Source organism: Palaemon carinicauda, chromosome 15, assembly GCF_036898095.1.
Source record: "Palaemon carinicauda isolate YSFRI2023 chromosome 15, ASM3689809v2, whole genome shotgun sequence".
Lineage (NCBI taxonomy): Eukaryota > Metazoa > Arthropoda > Malacostraca > Decapoda > Palaemonidae > Palaemon > Palaemon carinicauda.
In genome coordinates, this window is record NC_090739.1 from 134,559,724 (window position 1) to 134,584,707 (window position 24,984).

The 24,984-nt window shown below is 44.8% G+C and overlaps 1 protein-coding gene across 1 annotated transcript in view; it reads left to right on the top strand.

Annotated features, from left to right (window-relative positions):
- LOC137654763 (probable oligoribonuclease) overlaps window positions 1-24,984 on the top strand; it is a 160,426-nt gene that overhangs the window by 131,638 nt on the left and 3,804 nt on the right. The window contains exons 3-4 of the mRNA XM_068388697.1: window positions 22,412-22,505; window positions 24,847-24,973. Coding sequence (XP_068244798.1) covers window positions 22,412-22,505; window positions 24,847-24,973 — 221 coding nt within the window. The remainder of the gene's footprint in view (window positions 1-22,411; window positions 22,506-24,846; window positions 24,974-24,984) is intronic.

Here is a 24,984-nt window from a genome sequence, read left to right on the forward strand (position 1 = left end):
ACTAGAATTGTCTTAAAATTCTTTAAAATTAATTATATTTTCCTTTTTTTATCAAATTAAATTCATATTAATTTTTTGAAAATTCTTAGTGTAGTCAGCTTCTAATCTCCACTTTCAAGAGATAGGGTGCTCTCAAAATCAGTGATTTCAAAATTGTTATCTCAACTTATTCATCTATTCTTTAATTGTTATTTTATGGAATTTTTCCCTTTCCCTGATTATCACAATCATTTGCGAACATCAGCCATCTCACTCTTTCTTACATCCACTTCTCTTATCCTTCAACTTAGTAACTCGATCTCGTGTCCTTTGTTTGCTGTCTTATTTCACTTAATCCAGTAACTAAATCTCTTGTACTTTCTTTGTCGTCTCATTTCACTCTATCCATATTGTAGAAAAACACCAATATTGACATGACATTCTAGTCTCATATCCACTTTCTCATCAAAACAATCACTTATAATTCATTTTAATATATTTTGCTTTCATCAATGAAACTTAATTGTTCGATACAACTTTACTCACTATGCCATACCATACATCTTCAGCTCCTTCTGCAGTACAGTTTGTTCCGTAACCGAAATACAAACCACGCTATTTACATTGGGTTTACCTTTTAGCGCTGCTGAAATGGCGAGCCATTAGAATTTAACGAGGGTGTATTACCCCCGCGCTAGTTAGCGGGGGGGGGGGGGTAGGGGAGTGGTAGCTAGCTACCCCTCACACACAGGTGAATGCTCACTTTCACTTTTGGCTTGGACTCGGACAGACGTCTCTGTCCTGGTCCTCTCTTGGCAACCATTGTTTGTTTTGTCTTTACTTAATCGCTTACTTTTCTTTTACTCTATATACTGTATATGTAAACATGTTTGTGTATATATTTGAGTATAGAAATCAGTAAGTTTCCTTTTCAGAGTTGTGTGTGTAGTGTACGATATCTCCGTGGAGTCCTCGGCAGTTAGGCCACCACGGCGTAATTTTATGGGTTGCGATCGAGTTTGACTTCGGTCTCTCTCTCTCTCTCTCTCTCTCTCTCTCTCTCTCTCTCTCTCTCTCTCTCTCTCTCTCTCTCTCTCTCTCTCTTGAGGTCGTTCACCCTTTTTACTACGTTTTCTTACGCCCCTCGTAGCTTCCTTTCCGTGTGGGGGTTGCTACGCCGTACGTTTTGTCTCAATTAGTTTATGAATCTAATTGTAGTTATTAATTTTTCAGCTTGTAGAACGATTCCTTTCGGGGTTTTCGTTCCTTCTTTAGTGTTCATTCATTTTTTAATTACATAATTACTTAGTTTCATAATTATAATTGTTATAATTATGTTTTGGTTACAGCTCTCCTTCCGTGAGTGTAAGTGGTTGTGAGGGCACGTGCCTGTTGTGTAATTCTTGTTTCCTTTCCCTCGGGATTCCTCTTCGGAGCCTTCCCGGGGGAATGAATGTGTACTAATGATTTTTGTTTTATTTATTTTTTTACAGTTACCGATCTAGTTCGTTTCTGTAATATGGCAACGGTGTGAGCTGTCTTGTGGAGGCCTGGGGATTTGGCTGTTGCTGCCTCCCCTTTGGATTTTCGTCAGGGGCGTGTCTCCTTCTACTGGAAGTACTCCCGTGACGATTGACAGCTTTCCAGTTCATTTTAGAACTCTCAGGAGGCTTGCCTCCTTGGGTGGGTAACTTTCCTTCCGAGGGAAGTTTTTCCTGTCCAGGCTTGAGTTTTTCCCCTTTTGGGGGGGTTCTTCTCTTGCCCTTTTTTCGTGCGACTATGCTCTTGGTGCTGAGCGGTCACACCTGTAGTTTCGCTCAAGGGGCTGGGCAACTGCAGGAGCCCCTTTTCGGAGGATTGCTCCTTTTAGGTCACTGGCTGACCAGTCTCTTCTACGAAGTGTTTCTCTTTCGTTCGAGAGAGAGTACACTCATAGAGACTCCTCTTCGGAGGTTTCTTCTGCTGCTGTTGCTGTTGGCCTCCTTCGCCGTAAGGCTCACCATCCGCCTCGTCGTAAGGGCCTCTCGTCTCTCTATAAGGGTGCTAAGAGGCGCCTTTTTAAATCTCCGTTTGCAGCCTACAACGCCTACTTCTTGATCTTCCGCCCTGGTGCAGATGGACAGCAGTCTGATCTCGTCTTCCGACGGGCAACGGTCTTCCAACGGACATCAGTCTCCCGGCGGACAGGCAACAGTCTTCCGATGGACATCTATCTCCTGACGGACAACGATCCCTTCGGTGCAAAGGGTTACCTCCCACGGGGGTTCTTCCCTTGCGTGTCAGGGTTCCCCTGCGCGCCCTTCTGCTGTGTTCGCTCCTGCTCCTGCTCAGTGTTAGCGCACAGGCGCTTTCCTGCTCATCAGCGCTTCCTGATCGCCAGCGCTCTCATGATGATCATCTCTGCTGTTCCTGTTGGTTCCTATTATGCGCCCACGTTCGCCCTCGCGATCTAGAACTTCAGTTTGGGTCTGGGTCAAGGACTCTTCTTCTATGCGCAGGCTTCCACGCGTTGCCTTCTGCTCGTCAGCGATCATCAGCTCGCCAGCGACCTTAGACGTGTCAACGTTCACCTGCTTGCCAGCGATCTCCTACGCGTCAACGATTGCCACCCGTGTCAGTTCCCCTGACCACCATCAGTAGCGATCTAGCGCTCGCCTGCTGTGGACCACGATCTCCGGTAGCTGAGTCTTGCCGTAGATCTTCCTCCTGCTCGCCAACGCTCACCTTTTCTTCTGTCCTTCTGTGCGTCAGCTTTCTTCATTTGCCAGCGGACATCTGCGCGCCCTTCTTTGCCACGCACCAATGGGCGCCAACAGTTTTCCGATCGTCTAGGATCGCCTGATTAACAGCTGGCTTCAGCGCTCACCTAACTGATGCACCTGCGCGCCTTCTGTTAGCGCGATGCGCGCTAACCATCACTACTCTCTCTCGCGTTGGCAACCGCCTACGCACTCGCGCGATTCTTCATCTGCTCACTAGCGTTTTGTTAACGCACCACCGCGCCATCGCCCACCTGCGCGTCAGCGCTCACCAGCTCACCACCGATCGCCTGTTGATCCACATCGCCAGCGGTCTTCCTCACCCACGCGGCAGCGCGTTCGCCGCCTTGGACACTCGCTCATTCACCTGCCCACCCTCGCGCCCACGCGACCGCTCGCCTGCGCGTCCGCGCACATGCTCTCCAATGTTCGCCCGCATGCGAACCAACGGTTTTCCATCGCGCGAACCGACAGTGTTCCGTCGCGCGAACCTACGGTGTTCCGTCGCGCGAACCTACAGTGTTTCTTCGCACTAACGTCGGCTTAATTCTTGCAGTGTCCATTGCTCTTCTATGGGTTATCACTCACCGACCACCACCTCTTGCCCTTCCTACCACGCTCGCCCTCCTTCTGCACTCCTTCGCTCACCTTCGTTTGCGTTCCTGCGTGACTGCGCATGGGCACTTCCATGTTCGCCCACGCGCAAATCATTGATTTACCATCGCGCGAGCTCCAGGGCGATTTCGACCACGACTCCCATTGGGGTTTTTGCAGCATGGCCAGCTCTGGCGAGTTCTTCTGGAGCTTATTTCCAGAACACGGCCTCACCCCGTAAACGCAGAGCATGGCACTTGCAAGAATAGGAAGAATCTTCAGGGAGGTCTGAGCAACACTCCTCTTTCCAGAACCTGGGTTAGCCCTTCCCCGTCATTCCCTGGAAGGATTTTTACGCTTTCCGTTCGAGATTTCTCCATTGGCCAAGGGGTGACTGCTTACCCCTTCCTCTTCTCCACCTCGTGTAGGGGGCTTACCAGGTCCTTTCCCTCCTCGGTTATGGCCCAAGGTTTGGTTCAAGGAAGCTACAGGAAGATTATGGGTACTTTCCTCCTCTCGGGCTCAGGCACCTTGGCGTTTCGTCGTTAAGTACCTAACTTGCGGGCAAGCTCGATGTTGAACCATCTGGACGCGCTGACCGAGGGCTTCCTTTCGGGTGTCTCAGCCGTGGATGTCGACAACCTCAGACACCCTTCCATCCTTGAGAAGAGTTTGTTTGTGCCCAAGGACAGAGACTTAGACGTCTGCTGTGCGGAGTAAATCGACTTCCGGTTTCACTCCTCCAAGGCGCTTTCCTCCAGACTCTGCAGGGCTCCAGCGCCTTTTTCTTTCAACCACGTCGGCCTAAGTTATCGGCTACGACAACTGAGACAAGGTGTCCAATTGCAGATTCCTCCTGTCAGGAACAGACGGCACGGGAGGCTCCGGGGGGGGGGGGGGGCATAGTCCTAAAGGGAGCGGCAGAATTCACGAACTCTAGGATTGTCATCCCCCCCCCTTGCAGGTTTCTCGCTGGGAGGATGCTTAAGGTTTCTCATCCGGATGACAGCTTCTCGATGCCCATTCCCGCACGATCTCTGTGATCAGCCAAGGATATCGCGCCTGCCATCTCTGTCAGCGAATTCAGTGTCTCTGAACCTCTATGCCATAGGGTCGGCAAGAGTTGCCCGTTTGGGCAGAATGATCCATACCTTAGGAGAAGGTGGGCGTGGATATTCTCGTCCTTTCCCCACATTCTTGATGCTGTTCTCGGACTCGTCAAAAAAAAAAAAATGGGGGGGGGCATGTTCCGGTCCAGGCCTATGGTCAGGACCTGAAGGATACCTCTCCATCATTCAGGCAGGCTTAGGGGCTGTAGTCTGGCCCCCCTACAGATCCTACAGCTCCTGCCGAGTCGCTTCGTGCGCGTCGACTTCATGATTCTGGCGTGTTCCAACCAGCAGGGGACGCATTTTCACACCTCTACATCTTGCAGTAAAGATTCCGAGATGATTGAGATACTCTCAATACCACCATCGGCTCTCTCATTCCAGGCAGAGGAACGTTCTCTCCGACTATCCGAGCAGAGCCTCGTAGAGAGAGTGTACCTGGGGGTCTTTGGCCTTGAGTAACCAGCAAGTCCTGGTCTGGGGGACCTGATCGCGACAGCTTGGAACCTCAAGCTTCTGCTGTTCTTCCCCCCCCAGTCTCAGACCCCGAGACTCTGGCAAGATGCATTCCGGTGATGGTGGGACAACCTCGATGCCTGCGTCTTCCCTCCTTTTTGTCTGTGGAGAATGGGTCTCAACAAGACCAGGTTGTCTGTCAACCTTTTCAATGGGAGAGCTCGACTGGGACTATGCGCAGAAAGGTTTCTGGACCCTCTGCTTCCCCTGACGGAATTCCCGGGAGAGCTTCTTCCACGGCACAGACTACTCGAACAACAACACTGCAACATCTTTCACGAACCGGGGCGTCGCTTCGGCTTCATGCCTGGAGACACTACGCCTCCTCCTCAAGAAGAGACAACCCTCTACAGTTGCGGGACGGAGGTCGCGTCATCTGCGATAGTCATCCGCAGGGGTCTTCCAGGCGAAGTGAAGAGTCTTCGGTGGTTGGTGGCGTGGAAGATATACCTCTTCCCTTGAGGCCTCTTCTCCAGCAATAATGGTCTTATTGCCTTTCGGCAGGAGGAAACTCCTTTCCGCTCTCGGCAATGAAGCTTGTCGCTCAGCCTTGCTCTAACCTTCAGGCTTAAAGGAATAACTTTTTCCTGCCCGCTGGATCTTTCCTCGCTCATGCGAAGCTACGATCGTCCCTACCCTAGTCGAAGTGAGACCTCCAACTTGGAGTATGGCTCGGAATTTTTAGTCCCTTAAGAGATCTTCTCAAGACCCTTTACGACAGGCCTAGGATTGTATTCCGTCTTGGGTCTCCTGCTCACTCTGGCCGCAGCCAGTGTGTAAGCAATCATTTTGGTCTCGTACGACTCCGCCCTTTCTTAAGAGGAGGGGGAGGCAACATTCAGGTTCGCTCCTGAGTTGTTGGCTAGACTCAGAAACTTGGGGTCCCGGCCCTTCGGTCCAATTCCTTCAAGATTTCGAGTCTCCATTCTGTATCTGATATCCCAAAACCTTATCTTTCTTGCCAGTAAAGGAATCGAGAGGTTAGCTTTGGGAACAGCTGCAGTTTGTCCTCAGTTGCAGCCGATTTGGGAGCACAAGGAGGACACGGGGGAGAGTCACCAGTATACCTCTTCAGCTCGGACTCGAGGATATTCATCTCGACCTGTCTCCAGACCCTCCCCCGTCACATCGCCCTACAGCATGGTGTTGGATACATCACAACGTCCCTCGCCTTCGAGTAATACTACTCTGTGACGCAGGTGCTACAAGCTGGAGTCTGGAAGCGTCTAATGACCTTTGCAGCCCGCTTCCTGCAGGGCGTGACCCACAGGAGTTTCGATACGTTTTCTATCACTCTGTGGTGGCTACACAACAGCCGGTCTAACCTCAGGCTCCTTTTTAGACAGGTAGCAGAAGGTTGAGGGCATTGTTATCAGGTTTTAGCCTGCATGAACGAAAGAAGTATGTCTGGCTCTTATTTCTTTCTTCGTCATCCCCTCTACGGGGAAGCAGCATCTTGGTCTCTGCATAGATGACCTCGAACCTCTGCAGGTAAACCATGCTTCCTTGTGTTCCGAGTATTGAGTCAATACTGTCGGGTCCCCCATACCCTGACGAGGTGGTATTGGGAACGTCCTAACCCAGAGTTCCTTCTGGAACTCCAGGTCAACTGCCTAGGAATCAAAAAATCTTTTATCTAACAGACAGTTTGGTTTTAGGAAGAACCGAAGTACTCTAGACCCTTTGCTGATGTTATCAAGGGAAATTTCAAATGCTTTTTCTAACCAAAACCAGGTGGTGGGTGTCTTTTTTGACCTCAAAAAGGCATATGACACCACCTGGAGGGGTGGTATTTTAAAGCAATTGGCCTCGTGGGGTATAGGAGGACATATGTTCTCTTTTATTGAAGAATTTTTATCAAACCGCTCAATTAAAGTGAGAGTAGGGTCAGAACTATCTTCATCCTACATGCAAGAAGAAGTGTCCCCCAAGGCAGCGTATTGAGTGTGACCTTGTTTGCTGTTGCTATTAATAGTCTCATTAGTCACATACCTCGTGGCATACAAGGATCACTATTTGTCGATGACTTTGCAATTTATTGTAGTGGATCATCTGCACTACAAGCATGCCAAAATCTTCAAATTGCAATAAATGCTGCTTCCGCATGGGCAAATTCTCGTGGATTCATGTTTTCTCCTCAGAAGACCAAAGCCATTCGCTTTACTCGTACTCGTAAAAGGGAAGAGATCCCCACCCTTTTCTTAAATGATTGTATTTTGCCATATGAGGATAGTGTCAAGTTTCTTGGAGTCATTTTTGACAAGAAAATGACATTTGGTCCCCATATAAATGAGCAATCTATCAGGGTTAAGAAGTCACTGAACATTCTGAAAGTGGTATCGCATTTTGATTGGGGTGCTGATAGAACAACTTTGCTTAGAATTTATACATCTTTGTGTCTGAGCAAGTTAGACTATGCATGCCAAATATATGGGTCAGCTACAAAGACTTTACTTGGAAAACTTGATATTGTTCACAATGCTGGGCTTCGCATCTGCACAGGTGCTTACAGAACATCTCCCATTGACAGTCTCCATGTTGATTCTGGCATACCTCCCCTTTCCATTCGCAGAGAGGAGTTGAGTTTGAGGTTTTTAGCTAGGTCCCTTGCTGTGAGAAACAATCCTAACTGTAAATATGTTAGGGCGCCTTTAGATCGGGCTCCTAACAGATCTAGAGTGCCTATGCCTTTGGAAGTACAGCTGAAAAATTATGCTAGAGAAATAGGCTTGTTAACAGCACAGATAGCAGAGGTAGGATATCCCAAGTCTCCTCGTTGGTGTAATCCACCTGTTAAAGTATGTTTTACGGCAGGAGGGAAAAATACCTTACCTAGTAGGGTAATGAAAAGTGAGTTTTTAAATCATGCTGCTCAACATCATGGGAAACATGTTTTTACAGATGGCTCCAAATCGGCTGCAGGAGTTGGAAGTGCAGCTGTGGTGGGGGATATTGTTATTAGAAGGAAACTCCCAACCTCTTGTTCAATTTTTACTGCTGAGCTGTACGCAATAATTCTCGCAGTCCAACATATTTTTAAAAATGGCAACCAAAATAGTTTTTATACAATTTTTACGGACTCCAATAGTGCCAGGCCATCATCTAGTACAAGAGGTGCAGGACTGGTTAGTACTTCTGCAGTCTAGGAAGAGTATCAGTGTTCACTTCTGTTGGGTCCCTGCCCATGTTGGGGTGGATGGGAATGAACAAGTAGATAAGGCAGCAAAGGAAGCTTCAGGGCTAAGTAATCCATCCCCCTTGAGTATTCCTTACAAAGATCTTAAAAGTGAGATTCATCTTTACTGTAAAAATAAGTGGCAAGCTCGATGGTCTGAACTGACCACCAACACAAAATTGAAACAAATCCACCCATTGGTGGATAAATGGTCATCTTGTAATTCTACAAGTAGAAGGGATACCATTATTTTAACTAGGCTGCGTATTGGCCATACACATGCAACGCACAATTATTTAATGAAGAGTGGGGAAGGGAGACAGGCCCCTCTTTGTAATACCTGTCAAGTGACAATGGATGTTAAACATATTTTAGTCGATTGTCCTGTTTTTAATCTTCAGAGGAGGACACATTTACTCCAGGACAAACCTTTAAGAGATATACTGGGGGAAAACTGTAATACCCTGAACTTGAGAAAATTTATACAAAGTATTGGGTTATATTACGAGCTATAATTGATTTTATTAATTTATTTATTTATTTTACCCTTTTAATCCCTATTTATTTCACATCTAGATTTTATTGTATGAAAGTGTTACGATTTGTATTAAAGGTTGAAATGATACTAAATGGTGTGAGTGTACAAATATGATGGAATGATTTTCGTTATATAGCGCTGAATGGCCCTTGATGCCCCAGTGCTTGGCTTAATGCCTAAATCCTAAATTTTCAATATTAAACTTACCCGATAATCATGTAGCTGTCAACTCCGTTGCCCGACAGAATTCTATGGAGGGATACGCCAGCTATCACAATACTAGAAGGGGGTGTACTTACCAGCGCCACCTGTGGCCAGGTACTATAGTACTTCTTGTTGACACCTCCTCAATTTTTCCTCTGTCGTGCTTCCGGCAAGACGTTCTGGGATACGCTTATGTTCTTGGAGTATTTTCACGACTTTGGTGAAGTATTTCTCTTTGATTTCGGCTGTCGCTTTACTGGAAACTTCTATTTTAGCTTAGTTAGCTTTTGGAATTAATTTGATTAATTATGGTGACGAAGAGAGTATGAACTCTCTTTCACCTTTAAATGGCCGACCCTTCCCTTAGACGGAAGTGTTGGTGTCTAAGAGAGTATAGACTCTCTTTCTTAATTTTGCTAACAAAAGTTATAGATTTATTTTATATCTCTCCGCCTCTTATAGGCCTCTTCGATTAACTTCCTTTTATTATAAACTTATTAAAATTAATTTTTATATTTGTTTATATTCGACCTTCCTAATAGTAGGCGGTCTTTTCTTGGTACCGAAGTTAATTAACATTGAGCCCGTCATTTCGGTTTTACCTGTTAACATATTATGCTATTTTAATGTCTTTGAAAGAATTTCTTTGATAGTCTCGTACTGTTTTCAAAGTTGAACTAACGTTTTGTTTTGTCTCTGCAGTTGTTGACGTTCAGAACGTTCAACTTGCGCTCTATCGTTACGATAGAGAAAGAATTTTCACGGTTTCACGTTGCAGTAAGAGTAACCGTGTCTAGCGTTTTGTTCATTCTTTCTTAACTTAATGGTTTTAATCCTAATAAAGGAACTTTTCATTTTGGGAAATATTTCAGTTTTTTTCCTTTAACAATATGTTTTAACGATATATATGATTGGGCTCTTCTCTCAGGTTCTAAGTCAAGAGAGAGAGAGAGAGAGAGAGATAGAGACGGAGGGAGAAAGAGGAGGATAAACGTTTCAGAAGCGAGTAACGTTGTTATCGTTTTTGCTCTTCTCCCTAGTCTCTTTAGGGGAAGAAGGTAAACGTTTCTAGAGTGATCTAGTGTTTAGTCTCTTTCCAGCCACTGAATTATTTATCTTTCATTAGATTTTTCTGTTACATTGTAATGCTGTTTTCGCAATTACTAACTTTTGAGAAAGGATAGAATTGCGTGTTTCAGGTACAAACCACTTAAAGTTTCGAGTTCAGTGAAATAAGTGCAAACAGAAAATCAAAGTGATAAGTGATTAGCGCAAAGTGTGTCAGTGTTGTGCGTGAGGGTACTTCTGTGCGCGCCAGTCGTCCTCCCAGTCCGGGACCTCTTGCAAGCTCCCAAGCCCAGGGGAGAAGCAATGTCGAAGGGCAGAAGGGTTCAGCAGGCCTTGATCGGCGCACAGAAGTATCCTCGGTGGTTGCGGGCTTGTCTTACCGAGACCGTCACTCCCACCCGCAGACGATTGAGCCCTTTTTTTTGCTCGTCTGCAGAAGAAATTTAGGGGAGAAAACGCTGGTCTCAGGTCTCAAGACCTCTTAAACGTAAAGTCCAGACCTATGCCAGACGTACGAAGTTAGAGTTCAACAACCCGGATGCAGTCATTGGGTTAGCTCTGACTCTCCTCAGTCATCAGTTGAATGCACTCCGCCTAAGAGGAGTAAGGTTCTGCCGCAACAGATCTCTGCTGTTAAGGCTTTACCTCAGCAGACCTTAGTGTCTGCCGACCCCAAGTTGACTCTACTGCAGTCCATGCAGTCACAACTTTCGGTCTTGATGCGTGAATGTCGGGCTGAGAAGGTTGCGCCTCCGCCTGCGCTCGCTCCGCCTGCGCTCCCTCCGCCTGCGCTCCCTCCGCCTGACCGCAGTACCGCCTGCCAGGCGTACGATGTTGAGCCACGTTATGAGTTTACTGATCCCAGTGGTGTGCAGCTCCCTCCGCCTTCCTTAAGGCAACCTCAGCAATGGGAACAGGAGGCTTATACCTCTCTTCCTCCGCTTCCACTTGCTGTTCCACCAGTGAGGCAACACTCGCTTGAGGTACAATAACCTCTCCCATCCATGAGTCAGTCTCCTCAGCTCTCGCTGCAGCGAGCTCAACCCTCCTCAAGGCAAGCACCTCAACACCTTAGCCTTGCGCCTCAGGAGCCTCAACTTGCGAGATTTTTACTGCGTTCTGCGCAGCCACTACCTTTTCGCTCTCAGCTCACACCGCAGGAACCTCAACTCGTTCCTCAGGAACTTGCTACTGCGCATCCGCCAACCACTCAGCAAGCGCAACCCTTGAGTTCAGCCACTCATGCCAGGAGTCAGCCTCCTCCACCCATGCGCCTACCTTCTGCTACTTCCTTTGATCAGCCTTTGCAGACTGAGCCTCAGGTGTTCCCTCAACAGAGTCTTGAAGAGGAAACCACAACTATTGTTGTTCCAGCTCGTTCTGACTCTGCTGTTCAGCATACCTTACCTCCATTTTCAAACATTATGATAATGGAGGTTATTTGTATTACTTATAAAAATATATTTGTATTCCTTGCAATATATTTTTAACAATATCGCAATATGGCAAAAATATGAATCATGAGTTATGAATGTAAGGTAAATATTATGTTGATATTAAAACCCCATGCAAGCATGCATAAAGCACTCTAGCACTGGTCATGGAATTTCTGGGAAATGTTAAACGCCATGCACACGCTCTGCTTACCTTACAGCATGCTCTACATACAGCATGCTCTGCTTACAGCATGCTCTGCATACTACATGCTCTGCATTCAGCATGCTCTGCATACAACATGCTCTACATACAGCATGCTCTGCATACAGCATGCTCTGCATACAACATGCTCTGCATACAGCATGCTCTGCATTCAGCATGCTCTGCATACAACATGCTCTGCATACAGCATGCTCTGCATTCAGCATGCTCTGCATACAACATGCTCTACATACAGCATGCTCTGCATACAGCATACTCTGCATACAACATGCTCTGCATACCTTACCGCATGCTTCTCAGTCACACATCCCTTGAGGACTCTGTCATTTGGAGGGAGCCTTTAGCTGCGTAGCCTCCTATGGACTTTTATTTAAGCATAACATGCTTCCAGGGAAGGTAATGGTTCCACTTCAGTCGCTAATCCCGTCTGTTACCACACCTGCTCCCATAGACCTTGAGCTGTGTTGCAAGACATGCAGTCCAAGCTTAGTCCTTGTTAGAGGATTTTTTTGTTTACGGAGTCAATGTGTCACGGGGAAGACGTTCAACAACCAACAGAAGTGACTTGTTGTGACGCAGTGCGGCAACCTCAGCAACCCGATAAGGAGTTGTCTGTACGACCCAGACAGTCTAGACAGATTCGGGTTGTCACTGTACTTCCTCGCTTGCCCTTGGTTGACAGTTCACAGACTGTGCAGCAGTACCCTGATCTTGTGTCCGGCTCCGTCAGACGACTGGCTTTTAAGAGCTCCCACAAGTCGTCGCTGTCTGGAGATTTTCAAATGGACTATGGATCTGACCAAGGAACTGGGCCTCCTGGTCAATTTTGAGGAGTCTCAGCTCGTCCCATCCCAGACCATTGTCTCCTTGGGTATGGATCTTCAGAGTCGAGCTTTTCGGGCTTTTCCGTCGGCCCCAAGGATCTTCCAAGCCCTAGAATGCATCCAGAGCATGCTGAGAAGGAACCGATGCTCAGTCAGGTAGTGGATGAGTCTAACAGGGACACTTTCATCGCTGGCCCTGTTCATCGTGTTAGGGAGACTCCACCTCCCCCCCCTTCAGTATCATCTAGCTGCTCACTGGATAAAGGACATGACACTAGAGACGGTCTCAGTTCCTGTTTCCGAAGAGAGGAGGTCTTCTCTCGCGTGGTGTAAGAACAGCTTTCTTCTCAAGGAAGTCTACCTTTGGCTGTTCAGAAACACGACCGCCGTCTCCTCTCGGACGCATCAGACACGGGCTGGGGTGCGACTTTGGACGGACAAGAATGCTCGGGAACATGGAATCAGGAGCAAAGGACACTTCACATCAATTGCAAGGAGTTGTTGGCGGTTATTCTGGCCTTGATAAACTTCAAGTCCCTCCAGCTTAACAAAGTGGTGGAGGTGGACTCTGACAACACCACAGCCCTGGCTTACATCTTCAAGCAGGGAGGGACTCTTTCGTGGAAGTTGTTCTAGATCGCAAGGGACCTACTCATCTGGTCTAAAGATCGAAAGCTAACTGGTAACGAGGTTCATTCAGGGCGGTATGAATGTCATGGCAGATCACCTCAGCCGGAAGGGTCAGGTCATCCCCACAGAGTGGACCCTTCTCAAGAATGTTTGCAGCAGACTTTGGGCCCTGTGGGGTCAGCCAACCATAGATCTGTTCGCTACCTCGATAACCTAGAGACTCCTGTTGTATTGTTCTCCGATTCCAGACCCAGCAGCAGTTCACGTGGATGCTTTTCTGCTGGATTGGTTCCATCTCGACCTGTATGCATTCCCGCCGTTCAAGATTGTCAACAGGGTACTTCAGAAGTTCTCCTCTCACAAAGGGACACGGCTGACGTTGGTTGGCTCCGCTCTGGCCCGCGAGAGAATGGTTCTTAGAGGTACTGCAATGGCTGGTCGACATTCCCAGGACTCTTCCTCTAGGAGTGAACCTTCTAAGTCTACCTCACGTAAAGAAGGTACACCCAATCCTCCACGCTCTTCGTCTGACTGCCTTCAGACTTTCGAAAGACTCTCAAGAGCTAGGGGCTTTTCGAAGGAGGCAGCCAGAGCGATTGCCAAAGAAAGGAGAACATCCACTCTCAGAATCTATCAGTCTCAAGGGGAAGTCTTCCGTAGCTGGTACAAGACCAATGCAGTTTCCTCAACCAGTACCACTGTAACCCAGATTGCTGACTTCCTGTTATATCTAAGGAAAGTAAGATCCCTTTCAGCTCCTACGATCAAGGGTTACAGAAGTATGTTGGCAGCGGTTTTCCGCCACAGAGGCTTGGATCTTTCCACCAACAAAGATCTACAGGACCTCCCTAGGTCTTTTGAGACCTCAAAGGAACGTCGGTTGTCCACTCCAGGCTGGAATCTAGACGTGGTCCTAAGGTTCCTTATGTCATCAAGATTTGAACCTCTCCAATCAGCCTCTTTTTAGGACCTCACATTAAAAACTCTTTTCCTCGTGTGCTTGACAACAGCTAAAAGAGTAAGTGAGATCCACGCCTTCAGCAGGATCATTGTTTTCACATCTGAAACGGCTACATGTTCCTTGCAGCTCGGTTTTTGCTAAACGAGCTTCCTTCACGTCCTTGGCCTAAGTCGTTCGAGATCCCAAGCCTGTCCAACTTGGTGGGGAATGATCTGAAGAGAGTACTTTGCCCAGTTAGAGCTCTTAGGTACTATCTAAAAAGGTCTTAACCTTTACAAGGACAATCAGAAGCCTTATAGTGTGCTATCAAGAAACCTTCTTTTCCAAGTTCTAAGAACTCAGTTTCTTACTATTCAGGCTTCTGATTAGAGAAACACATTCTCATCTGAAGGAAGAAGACCTTGCTTTGCTGAGGGTAAGGACACATGAAGTGGGAGCTGTGGCTACTTCAGTGGCCTTCAAACAGAGCCATTCTCTGCAGAGTGTTATGGATGCAACCTATTGGAGAAGCAAGTCAGTGTTCGCATCATTCTATCTCAAAGATGTCCAGTCTCTTTACGAGTACTGCTACACCCTGGGACCATTCGTAGCAACGAATGCAGTAGTAGGCGAGGGCTCAGCCACTACATTCCCATAATCCCATAACCTTTTAACCTTTCTCTTGAATACTTTTTATGGGTTGTACGGTCGGCTAAGAAGCCTTCCACATCCTTGTTGATTTGGCGGGTGGTCAATTCTTTCTTGAGAAGCGCCGAGGTTAAAGGTTGTGATGAGGTCCTTTAGTATGGGTTGCAGCCCTGTATACTTTAGCACCTTTGAGTTGATTCAGCCTTCCAAGAGGAACGCTGCGCTCAGTAAGGAAGACGATCTTATTAAAGGCAGAGTAACGGTTCAAGTCGACTTCCTTACCAGGTACTTATTATTTCATTGTTATTGTGGATAACTGATTATATGAAATACGGGATACTTAGCTATCCTTTAGTCTTGTACACTGGTTTTTCACCCACCCCCCTGGGTGTGAATCAGCTACATGATTATCGGGTAAGTTTAATATTGAAAAATGTTATTTTTATTAGTAAAATAAATTTTTGAATATACTTACCCGATAATCATGATTTAATCGACCCTCCCTTCCTCCCCATAGAGAACCAGTGGACCGAGGAAAAATTGAGGAGGTGTCAACAAGAAGTACTATAGTACCTGGCCACAGGTGGCGCTGGTAAGTACACCCCCTTCTAGTATTGTGATAGCTGGCGTATCCCTCCATAGAATTCTGTCGGGCAACGGAGTTGACAGCTACATGATTATCGGGTAAGTATATTCAAAAATTTATTTTACTAATAAAAATAACATTTCAATTCAACTGCCTAGGACGGGTCACACTTCTTCCTTCACACACAAGCTTATTTAGGCCACACGGTTCCTTGCGGAGCAAGGAACTTGTGAAGTGCAGGGACTCCTTTTCTCGAGTGCGACTCACTCGGATTCTGAGTCCCCCGGTAAAGCCAGTATGGCTGGGGACTTTCCACCCTACCTAAGGGGTAAGTCACCCAATGTAAATAGCGTGGTTTGTATTTCGGTTACGGAACAAATGACAAATTCGAAGATAATTTGTATGTTTCCTAACCATACAAACCTTAGCTATTTACACATATTTGCCCGCCAGCCCTGTCCCCCAAGACAAGTCCTACCTCTAAGTGAAAGAAAGCATTCACCTGTGTGTGAGGGGGGGGAAGGGTAGCTAGCTACCACTCCCCTACCCCCCCGCTAACTAGCGCGGGGGTAATACAGCCTCGTTAAATTCTAATGGCTCGCTATTTCAGCTGTGCTAAAAGGTAAACCCAATGTAAATAGCTAAGGTTTGTATGGTTAGGAAAAATACAAATTATCTTCGAATCTGTCATATCAGTTCTATCATTAATTTTTTGTACATCCAGGTACAGCAAATATAGGTTTATTGGTACTCAATCTTCTTGTACAACTGTGTCATAACAAACATTTGACTGTCAAAATGTCATCTTTATCTAAACCCATACTGCTCCTTCCCCTTCAGTTCATCTATTTTAGATTTTGAATCATAACCAGTTGTACACCTTTCCAGGTATACTAAGCAATTTGTTTCCATGTCGATACAAACCCTTCGTCCTTCGAGGTGTAATAGCCATTGAATCTTCAAAAAGGTAGATGTGGTATTATTATTATTACTAGCTAGTTGGAAAAGTAGGATGCTATACACCCATGGGCCCCAACAAGAAAAATAGCCCAGTGAGCAAAGGAAAGAAGGAAAAATAAAATATTTTAAGAACAGTAACAACATTAGAATAAATATTTCCTATGTAAACAATAAAAACTTTAACAAAACAAGAGGAAGAGAAATTAGACAGAATAAAGAGCCAGAGTGTACCCTCAAGCAAGAGAACTCTAACCCAAGAGACTGTGGAAGACCAGGGTACAGATGCTATGGCACTACCCAAGACTAGAGAGCAACGGTTTCATTTTGGAATGTCCTAGAAGAGCTACTTACCATAGCTAAAGTCTCTTCTACCCTTACCAAGAGGAAAGTAGCCACTGAACAGTTACAGTGAAGTAGTTAACCCCTTGGGTGAAGAAGAATTGTTGGGTAATCTGTGTTGTCAGGTGTATGAGGACAGAGGAGAATTTGTAAGGAACAGGCCAGACTATTCGGTGTATGTTTAGGCAAAGGGAAAGTGAACCGTAACCAGAGAGAAGGATCCAAAGTATTATTGTCTGGCGAGTCAAAGGGCCCCCCATAACTCTAGAGGTAGTATCTCAACTGCTTGCCCAAAAGTATCTCATGGCCAAAAAGTGGTTCTCGGATTTGAGGGGTGGGTTGGGTTTTTGAGCTAGGACTCTTGACATTCTGTCCGGTTTGCTTGCCACTGTGATTAAAGTGAGGATACTTTTATTCTTAAAATGCTTTCAGTCTCGTCCAAGCAGACTTAGCTTACACTTGAATCACTATAATTATGGTGGTACTATCTCTTCAGGGTAGGGTAGGGATGGACATCTGGCAGTCAGCTCACTGGTTTCTTTGGTGGAGGAATTAGTTCCATGAAAGGCTTATGGTGTCTCCTTTTTGTATGACATACAGCTTAAACATTTCTGCTAATTAAACCTATTTCTTTCCCATTTACTTTGTTCATTTTTATTATAATCTCCCTCCCCCCAAAAAATAAGTATGGATAACACTGACACTTTCACCCCTACCATTGGCAAGCCCTAGACACTGTTGGTGACTTTTGCCACTAAGAGGGACCTCTTGTCCACTATTCATTCCTCCATCATTTACAACCTGGAACCTTTTGTGCAATCTTCTCCTGGACCCCAAAGGGCTAAAAATATTTGATTTAATAATGAAAATATATAAGTATTATACTAGGAATAGAAAGATGGATATCTTGGGTTTGTGTGAGACAAAGATAAAAGGGAAAGGGGAAGTGATGTTTGGTGAAATGTCTGGTAGAGTGTCTGGGATTGAAAGGGGAAGAGCAAGAGAAGGTGTGGCTTTATTGCTGAGTGAATGGATGATAGGTAAAGTAGTGGAATGGAAGGAGATATCATCTCAGTTAATGTGGGTAAGGGTTAGGTTGGGTAGGGAATGTTGGGCTTTTGTCAGTGCGTATGGGCCAGGTAGTGAGAAAAGTGAAGAAGAGCGGAATGAGTTCTGGAATGAATTAACTAGGTGTGTAGAAGGACTGGGTAGAAGGAATTATGTAGTTGTCATGGGTGACTTAAATGCTAGAGTAGGCGCTGGAGAGGTAGACGGTGTCATTGGGAAGTATGGCATACCAGGTGAAAATGAGAGTGGTGAGAGACTGGTAGATATGTGTGTTGAGCAAGAGATGGTGATAAGTTCTAGCTTTTTCAAAAAGAAAGATAAAAACAAGTATACATGGGTAAGAGTGGCAAATGGAAGAGTGGTAGAAAGGGCGTTAATGGATTATGTGTTGATAACTAAAAGAATGTTTGGAAGATTGAAAGACGTGCACGTGTTTAGGGGTATTCTGATCATTTTTTTGGTGGAAGGAAAATTAGTTGTAGCAAAAGAGTGGGGAAATAGAGTAGGTGTATGTAAAAGGGAGCTAGTAAAGGTAGAAGAGCTAATAAAACCGAGGAGTGGAAGTTAGTAAAAGAAAATTTTGTTGGGATTGCAACTGATGAGTGTGGCAAGAAATTTGTTGGAGGCAGCATGAGGAAGGGCAGTGAATGGTGGAATGAAGGAGTGAAGGAGAAAGTGGAAGAGAAAAAGAGGGCTTTTGAAGAATGGCTGCAGAGTAATAGTGTAGAGAAGTATGAAAGATATAGAGAAAAATGGGTTAGTAAAGCGCAAGATAAGTGAGGTAAAGAGGGCAGCTGACCTGAGATGGGGTCAGGGATTGGGTCATTCATATGAAGAGAATAAGTAGTTTTGGAAAGAAGTGAAGAGAGTAAGGAAGACTGGTTCAAGAATTGAAGAGAAAGTGAAAGATGGAAATGGAAGGTTGTTAAAAGGAGAGGGGGCAAGGAAAAGGGGGGCGGAATATTTTTCAAGTTTACTGAATGTTGAGGATAATAGGGAGGCAGATATACTCTAGTTGCTGTTGCAGGTGTTGAGGTGCTGGTGATGGGAGATGAGAATGAGAGAGAGATTACAAGAGAGGAAGTGAGGAGAGCACTAGATGAAACGAGAGTAGGAAAAGGATCTGGTATGGATGGTGTGAGAGACTATACTTGAATGGTTGGCGAGATTGTTTAATGTGTTTTGTGTTGTCAATGGTACCAGTAGATTGGGATTGTGTGTGTATTGTGCCACTATATAAGGGTAAGGGAGATGTGCATGAGTGTTGTAATTCAAGGGTATTAGTTTGTTGATTGTAGTTGGAAAAGTGTATGGTCGAGTACTGATTAATAGGATTAATGATAAAACAGAGAATGCAATCTTAGAAGTACAGGGTGGTTTTAGAAGAGGTAGGGGTTGTATGAATCAGATTTTTACAGTTAGGCAGATATGCGAGAAATATTTAGCAAAAGGTAAGGAGGTGCATGTTGCCTTTATGGATCTGGAGAAAACGTATGATAGAGTTGATAGGGAAGCAATGTGGAATGTGATGAGGTTATATGGAGTTGGTGGAAAGTTGTTGCAAGCAGTGAAAAGTTTCTACAAAGGTAGTAAGGCATGTGTTAGGATAGGAAATGAAGTGAGCAATTGGTTTCCGGTGAGAGTGAGGTTGAGACAGGGATGTGTGATGTCGCCTTGGTTTCTTAACTTGTATGTTGATGGAGTGGTGAGAGAGGTGAATGCTTGAGTGCTTGGACGAGGATTGAAACTGGTAGACGAGAATGACCATGAATGGGAGGTAAATCAGTTGTTGTTTGTGGATGATACTGTACTGCTTGTGGACGCAGAAGAGAAGCTTGGCCAATTAGTGACAGAATTTGGAAGGGTGTGTGAAAGAAGGAAGTTGAGAGTTAATGTGGGTAAGAGTAAGGTTATGAGATGTACGAGAAGGGAAGGTGGTGCGAGGTTAAATGTCATGTTGAATGGAGAGTTACTTTAGGAGGTGGATCAGTTTTAAGTACTTGGGGTCTGTTGTTGCAGCAAATGGTGGAGTGGAAGCAGATGTACGTCAGAGAGTGAATGAAGGTTGCAAAGTGTTGGGGGCAGTTAAGGGAGTACTGTAGTAAAAAATAGAGGGTTGGGCATGAATGTAAAGAGAGTTCTGTATGAGAAAGTGATTGTTCCAACTGTGATGTATGGATCGGAGTTGTGGGGAATGAAAGTGACGGAGAGACAGAAATTGAATGTGTTTGAGATGAAGTGTCTAAGGAGTGGCTGGTGTATCTCGAGTAGATAGGGTTAGGAACGAAATAGGGAGGGTGAGAACGGGTGTAAGAAATGAGTTAGCAACTAGAGTGGATATGAATGTGTTGAGAGAATGGAAAATATCTGGCTGCTAAAGAAGGTGATGAATGCAGAGTTGATGGGAGAAGTTCAAGAGGAAGGCCAACGTTTTGGTGGATGGATGGAGTGAAGGAAGCTCTGGGTGATAGGAGGATAGATGTGAGAGGCAAGAGAGCGTGCTAGAAATAGGAATGAATGGCGAGCGATTGTGACGCAGTTCCGGTAGGCCCTGCTGCTTCCTCCGGTGCCTTGGTTGAACGCGGAGGTAGCAGCAGTAGGGGATTTAGCGTTATGAAGCTTCATCTGTGATGGATAACGGGGGAGGGTGGGCTGTGGCACCCTAGCAGTACCAGCCGAACTCACTTGAGTCCCTTGTCAGGCTGGGAGGAACGTAGAGAGGAGAGGTCCCCTTTTTTGTTTCATTTGTTTGATGTCGGCTACCCCCCAAAATTGGGGGAAATGCGTTTGTATATGTATGTATATTGGGAGTTTCCTGCCTTATGAGTTATGAAATATTGTACAATCTTGTAATACCTTTCAGGAAAATCAAAAAGATAAAATTAAAACAGACTTTCAAAACCTATGTTACTTTTGCTGACCATTCCAAGGTTAAAATCACCTATATAAAAGTTAAAAGTAATGAAATCCCTGGTCTGTCTAACCATGTGAAACTGTAACAGTCAAAATATCAGTGACTGAATTTGACTTCATACCCCAAGCATACGGAACTCCAAGGTGAAGAAAAAGGAAGTTAATCCCATGATCATAAACCAGCCTGCCATGTTGCTTCTTATAGGGTTTAAAGGTTGCTCACAAATGGCAGAAGCAAGGGACAGGACAATGCCATAGAGATTGACCATTTATAAATATCAGTGCCCAAGGCCCCCCCCCCCCACATTAAGCTATGACCAGGGGTGGCTAAGCAGTGGCTGTTGTTGATTCTGTAGGTAGACCTATATGCTCACCAAAACCCAACCATCCTTATTTCACAAGGACAGTGAGGTTGCAGATAGTTCTAGAAGCTATCGAGCTTCAACAGGTCTCAAACTCCCATCCAAGATATTGCCAGGCAGAGATTTTTCTCTGTTGGAGCCCAAGGGCTTATAGCATCTTGCTTTTCCAACTAGGGTTGTAACTTGTCTAGTAATAACAATAATAATAATAGGACATGATACTGTGATGGAGGGCTATCAGTGTCTGGAAGAAAAAAGTTGGAACCATTCCTCAAGGCCATTTCAAAATGTTTGATACAAGACTGCTTAATAACTTTGCATCTTTACCTCTTCATCCCCTATCTGGATCCAGTCTAGACATTCCTCCCAGTTTCCATCTCTGGCTATGGTGACAGGTGATCCAGTTCTGGATTCTCGCTCTAGAAATTGCCTACGACTGTTCTCCAGTCCTCTCTCGTTGTCTCGTTAGGGTCTTCCTGAGAGGCAAGGAGGTTCTCTCTCCCTCTCGGCTGAACCAATTCTTTTCAGAATGCCATCATCATTAGAGTGCCTTTTAGGCATGCTACACTCTGCCAAGAAGCAACTCATCCATCTGATGGGCAAGTGTCTTCCATTCATATTCCTCTAGATATAACTTGTTTGACACTTCCTATGTTATCTCCCTTGAATAGAGATAGGTTTTACGTAACTCCATACTGACTCCCTTTTGGGTCAATACTGGCAGAGACCCTAACGACTTCTACATCTCTAGTTGAAGTTGTTAGGAGCTTTATGTAGTCGCCTCCTTTGATCCCGTACGTGGCCAGGAAGGATGAAGAGAGAAGAACCTTCCTGTCTGGATCTAGTGGACTTCCTCCTAGAATGTCTCCTAATTAAAGGACAAAAGTTTGTATCTACAAAGGAACAAAATACAAGATTTAGAGATTGTTTGTAATTTCCTGGCTATATAAACGTGAGTCCTTTCAAGTTATGTTACTTGGATCAAAACTGACGTGATAGAGTCAGACAGGTTGTTTGCTACCACCACCTACAGTACCTCTTGCTATCAACTGCACTTAACCTGGTTAATGATTCAACAGCTCTTTAAGCTCTGGTGAAGACATTCGCCTAATCTAAGGACTCAAGTTTGTATAGTAGGGAAAATGCAAATGACTTTTAATCTGTGATGCTATGCTCTAATAATGTAACCTATACAGTACTCTTGCAAAAATTATCAATTATTCATTCATTAGGAATCTTCCCCCTTTCTCTCATTCAGATGTACATACAATCTCCAGAAAGTATATTTTGCCATACTCATTGTCCAGTACTTTGGTAAACAAGGGCAATTTTAAAAGTATTTTCAGTACTATATAAAGTGGTGTGTTGAGTTATGTTACTCTGTAAACATCAATCTCATTGATGAGGATGTATCATTTGGAAAAGCAGTTATGATGTTAAGAGGTTTTCAAAATTTTATATTTGATGAAGTTGATTTAGCATATGTACGGTATAAGATACTCTGTATTGTAGTTTCACTAACTTTTTTTCTTTTATTTAGTCAGGCTTAACAGATAAATGTCGCAGTAGTAAGATCAGCCTTGCAGCTGCAGAAGATCAACTGCTGCAGTTTGTAGCACAGCATACAGAAAAAGGTAAAGTCCTCGTCAAAGGTTTTGATGTTATGTAAGAAAAAAGGTGCCATATATTTTTATCTTATAAATAAGCAGTTGAGGTGGTGATTTAAATTTCGTTGATCCTCAAACCATTTTTAAACAAAATTATGAGTTTTCTTCATTATGTCATGCACTTTGTCTAAACCACTACCATCCATAACTATCAAACTGAATGAGTCCTCTTCAGTAATATTCCTTCTCTCTTTGCCTACAGCCTTGGGTAATATTTATTCCCTCTCCCTCATTTATTACCCTGCACAATATTCTTCCTCTTCCCCTTTTTCCTTTTGCCAACTAATTATTTATCTTCTGTCTCCCATCATTCAAACTATTCCAGTCCCAAAAAGTCACTCCCAGTATGACTGCATAGCACTGCTAGCCCATCCATTAATGATCATCATTTTTCTGAAGTTACTACCCTTCAAGAATTTCTTTGTTCCTATGCATATAAAAACTATTCGTCCTACCAAATTGGGAATGGCTATTGAATATGTTAATGGAGTACTTCACAACAGGTTGTGAGCGAGGCGAGTATCCCCTCTACTTCCCTGTCAGTCTTAATTTTGTCTTCTCTTACACAATCACGGAAGGGATGTACGATGTTCATAAATGTAAGGGAAAGGATGGATGCTGTAACAGGTTTATAGCTAAACCATCTATAGAGCCCCACACTGAACTTCTTGTAGGGGGCTATGATTGTTCAGTCATCCCACTGCCAAGGGTAGATTGTTGCCTCCCATGCAGTGGCAAGCATTTGCTTTAAGGAGGGAAATAGGAGGCTTGAGATTCTCTGGCTTCATCCTGGGAAACAACCAAGAGAAGGCTGAAAAAACTATATGGCACTTATCTACCCATTGTAGCTTCTGGATATAAGCCTCTAGTTTGGTCCATGGGAAGTATGCGTCGGGAACTTGGCAAACATGGATATACATAAGGTAAGTTTTTCAGGGTGTGGTATGTGTGGGGCTCTCCCAGTCTGATTGCTGTGCAGAATGCCGACAGTGAGTTTGATCTACTGGTTTTCCTTAGGTTTTGCAGATAGGCTCGGCATGTCTTTCTTGAAGGAGCTGATAGTCAACGCTACTTTGCTTCCTTTGTCTCCAATGCCAATGAAACCATTGGTGACTAAATAAGCTAGTTAGCATAAGACCCAAGGCGGCTCTAAAACCAGAGAATGTGCTGCCTGTAACCCCAGTGCCTGGCACGAAAAGAAAGTCACAGTAAGGTGCGTAAAGATACCCCAGTGTCAGAGATGCCAGTGTCTGTAGGGCATAAGAACATTTCCCCTTGATAGCATTGTCCCTGAGTCAGCAAAACCAGTGTTTGAAGGCTGTAAGAAAGTTTCCACTAGGCTCATTAGCCCTGTGCCTGTGATGCCTTCTCAAAGGCAAATGTCTTGAGTTAACAGTGCCAACAAGAGTGCATACTGCTTCACCTGTGACAATGACCCCGTGTTGTGGTAACTAACAGAGCAACCTCTGTGGTTACCCCTCTTGGGTGAGCATCATCATTGATGGTTGCTCAGATCTCGACTCAGAAGTCAGTTAATGTAGGAGGAAAGATGGTAAAAGGAAGAAGTATGTATGCTTGTCTCCTTATTCGGACTTGAAAAGAGGTTGAATAAGTCTGGGAAGAAGGATCTTAGTAAGTCCCTTAGGACTAGAGCTTTCTTTTGAGAGGTGGATGGCTACCAGCCCCATGGGGGCCAAGGGATGGTGATCAGTAAAGCTACCCTGGTACCCAGAGTGATCAGAGATGCACAGACCAGTGCACTTTTTCTGTTGGCGTTGGCCATGTGTTGGATGAGCTAGGATGCCCTCCTTTACGTATTCTACTTGTTGGGGGTACTTTGGTATGCCATATTGAGAAGCTGACATCTTTCGACAATGTCGTGAAGCACAGCTGATAACCATGGGTTGGTGGGAAACGAGCTATGGCCCTTGCTCTTTAGAATGGAGCCATATGTTATTTTGGTGCCTGCTCGTGAGTTGCATATCTCCAGCTACTCTTCTAACTTTCAGTGATATTATAGAGATTTGAAACCCAAGATGGCAAACATGAGGTTTCCCAAAATGTATAGTTTTCAACGCCACAAAAATCCAACGACAGTTAAAATTCAACCACATTGAACTTGACTACTAAAATGAATGTAGAAGCTTAAATTTAATGTGTATATTACTCCATTACTAATCTAAACAGAATTGTGCAGTATGTAAAATTATAAGCATAATAAAGTTATGAAAGATATTTCATGAATTGACATCTATTATTAAAAATGTTTTATGTTTATAAGGGTTAATTTGAAAATTATATATTTCAGGAAAAGCTCCTTTGGCTGGGAATTCAGTACATGCTGACAAACGTTTTCTGGATAAATATATGCCTAAATTGATGAAGCATCTTCATTATCGTATTGTTGATGTATCTACTGTTAAAGAATTGTGCAGGTATGTTACAT